Genomic DNA, 3005 nt, shown 5'->3' on the forward strand with positions numbered 1-3005 from the left:
TGTGCCAACCACATTTGGTGATCGTCTATTTCAACTAAGAAGATTGGGAGAGTCCGACTTAACAACTCTCATGGCACATTTGGACAATGAGGACAAGCTGTGGGTTGAGAGAGAGATGCAGAGTGCATCTGCCAGAGGAAGGCCTAGTTGGCTTCATTTGCCAATCCAGATTATGACTTGGCTCTTGTTTAAGGACGAGATGGAGCAAAAAATTGATGAGGCATCAAATGGACCACTTGCCGAGTCTGCTAGGGAGAATGTGACTCAAAAGGTAGAAGTTCTCTACAGAGGAAAAACATCAAAATATGCAAGGATTGCTGATCCCTCCAATGGTGAGGCCTTTTGGTGTGCGGTGCTCTCCCTCCCATGGCACGCGTCAACCAATCATGTGGCCACAGAGGAAAAGCTCAATATGATAGGTTCTGCTTGCATCAGAGACACAGATAAGGCTCACATTGTCAAGCTATTGGACAACTCTCAGGCTGCAGTGCGATCACTTGAGGGTATGCCAAATGATAAGACAAAGGTTAGGGAATGGCTGCACATGTACTCCTACTGGCTTCAGATCACGGAGCTGGGTTTGAGAATCCAAAATGATATTAAAAATGCCGATCGAGTCAGGTTGCCAGGTGAGAGCCGATTCACCTCTTTTGTTGTTCTATGCAGAAGAAAGTACTTCAAAAGGGCTTTCAAAGTGCACGAAGGAGGCATAAAATTTAGCCATGATATTGACCATCAACCAGGCCTACAAAGTGCTACACGGCGAGTCGTTTATAGGTTTTCCTACAACATAACCCAGATATTCCTTGTTAAAAAACATGCATGCTTCTTTCTGTGTGTTGTTTTATCATTTGGGCTTTGGCTTGCAGATGGTTGCTTTCTGAAATTGAGGAGCACCAATTGGATATTTTACCCCCTCTCGCTAGTGTGTGGCTTTGTGTTGACAATCAATCTTATATGTATGCCGATTTGAAGCTTGGAAGAGTAAGTGATTGAATTTGTCATTTTGAATCCATGATTGAGAAACATGTTCATATTGAGGGTGAGTTGTGTTTACCCATGTTTATCATTGAACAGGCCATGTCAAGCATAGAGTCTCGTTTCTGCCCGTGGTGGTTGGACCTTGAAAGAAACCATGTGCCTGAGGAGGAGCTTGATCTGTATCGCCAACATAAGTCTATATTGGAGCTTCGTAGCCAGCAAATTGATCATAATGAGGCCACATCCACATCACATGCAACATCGATTGCATCGGCTTCTTTTCGTAAGTCATTGCCAGTGAATTTAGGGAGGGAAATAGTGAATCGTGCATTGGAGGTGAATCGAGCAATGGAAGCAAATAAGGAGCAGAGTCAACAACAGACATCCAATAGTAGTGCAGGCGGGATACAACCAACTGACATCATAACCAAGACATTGCAAGCTCCAGGTATGTGAGCTTCCTACCTTATCTCTATCGTGATCCGATTGTTTTGACTTAAGACTATGTGTGTTAAATGTCAAAAACCTGTTTATAGGAACCATTTATGCCTTCAATGTCAGTATTGAGGACCTTGCAGCTACTTTTGTGAACATGGAGGATGCATCCTCCCTCATTGGGAAAGCAAGTGCTTGATGCCATGAATGTTATTTGCACAGTAGGGAATGTCAAGAGTAGAGGGTCCGATTACTGTGTGGAGTTGATATTTGCAGACTTCCCCTCAAATATCATCATTGGAGGTTGTGTTGCAAACAAGGTTCCATATTGGAATAAGATTGGGGATGGCATGTATGACTCTACTTTTAAAGTTGTTGATTCTTGTCTCTCGGATCGAGGCTTCTTTACATGCCTTTACACTATGGAAGAAGGAGTGACCATTGAGCAGGTTGCACAGAGCGTTGGGTTTGGCATTTATCATAGACAGGTTGTGAGGTGTACTCCACCTATTGGGAAGAAGATGGGGAAAATGATTACTACCCAGGTATTGGTGTTGTTCTCTTTGGGGCTGTCATTTATGCAAATCTTCTTTGTCCCATTTAAGGTGAAAATGCATGAACAACCAATGTGTCTTTGCTTGTAGGTCACTTGTCTAATATTGGCTGTTTTTGTTCGCTCAACATCTCCTGCTACAAGCTTTGTGATGCATGGGGATCAACTAAGGGATTTGGCACTAGGTGATGATCTTGATGTAGGGCAAGATCTTATCTTTGACATGTATGTATATGCATTCAAATCAAGATAGAATTTAAAATGATTTTCGGTGACCTTTATGGCATATGGTTAATGGTTTGTGTGCGTTTTCAAGAGTGCCATCGGAGGATCTGGTGAAAAGAAAGGGTAGACCATGGCGGGGCGGTTGTCAGAGAGGTCAGTGGCTCAGCAAATACATCGTCTCCGTCTTCAGTCGTCCTGGGGACACGATTTTGGATTTGTTTGTTGGCACTGGAACTCTTGGGCTAGTGGCAGCATTTATGGATCGCAATGTCATAATGTTAGACAAGGATGAGCAGATCTATGATCACCTGTTAGAACCATACTCAGCAAAGGTATGCATGTTGAAAAGATAAATATGTTAGTAGAGAATAATTTTGTATTGATAAAGCTTATTTTCTTTTCTTTGTGTCTCTTGCAGTTATGAGGATCACATGTCTACATCAAAATGCCATTAGAGATAGTCTTTTTTTTAATTGAGACAATCATTTTTTTTGGGACTATTGGAAGTAATGTTTTGATGGATGTTATGCTTTTGAATGTTTTTTACAATAGCATGTAGCTGATTGTTGGACAATTTTTATTTGGGTTATAAATTTTTTAAATCCTATGGTTATGGTTTCTAAAGAGTATTATATTGTTGTGTCAGTGGGATGGCTATTAAAATTGGTGTGCATCTTAATGGCTTGATTTATATGCTCTTTGGTCGCTGTGGTTTCCATGTGGTTGCAACAATAGTTTGTTTCTATTAGTAGCTCAATGACCAATTCAATGTCTTTTTAGCGAGCCAAGTAGTATAAGTTTTGTAGTGATT

At 41.3% G+C, this 3005-nt stretch overlaps 2 protein-coding genes across 2 annotated transcripts; both read left to right on the forward strand.

The window, feature by feature from the left end:
• The first annotated feature begins 359 nt into the window (after positions 1 to 359).
• On the forward strand, positions 360 to 1437 carry LOC147608220 (uncharacterized). Its single transcript, XM_086789047.1, has 3 exons — positions 360 to 777; positions 870 to 984; positions 1078 to 1437. Exons 1-3 carry the CDS (start codon positions 413 to 415, stop codon positions 1435 to 1437), a joined length of 840 nt encoding a protein of 279 aa, XP_086645173.1. The 5' UTR covers positions 360 to 412.
• An 819-nt stretch (positions 1438 to 2256) lies between these two features.
• LOC147608221 (uncharacterized) lies at positions 2257 to 2674 on the forward strand. Its single transcript, XM_086789048.1, has 2 exons — positions 2257 to 2526; positions 2613 to 2674. The coding sequence occupies exons 1-2, from the start codon at positions 2257 to 2259 to the stop codon at positions 2616 to 2618; spliced, it is 276 nt and encodes a 91-aa protein (XP_086645174.1). The 3' UTR covers positions 2619 to 2674.
• The last annotated feature ends 331 nt before the right edge of the window (positions 2675 to 3005 follow it).

Source organism: Cibotium barometz, chromosome 53 (assembly GCF_041138505.1).
Source record: "Cibotium barometz isolate CiBa-2024 chromosome 53, ASM4113850v1, whole genome shotgun sequence".
NCBI classification, from domain to species: Eukaryota; Viridiplantae; Streptophyta; class Polypodiopsida; order Cyatheales; family Cibotiaceae; genus Cibotium; species Cibotium barometz.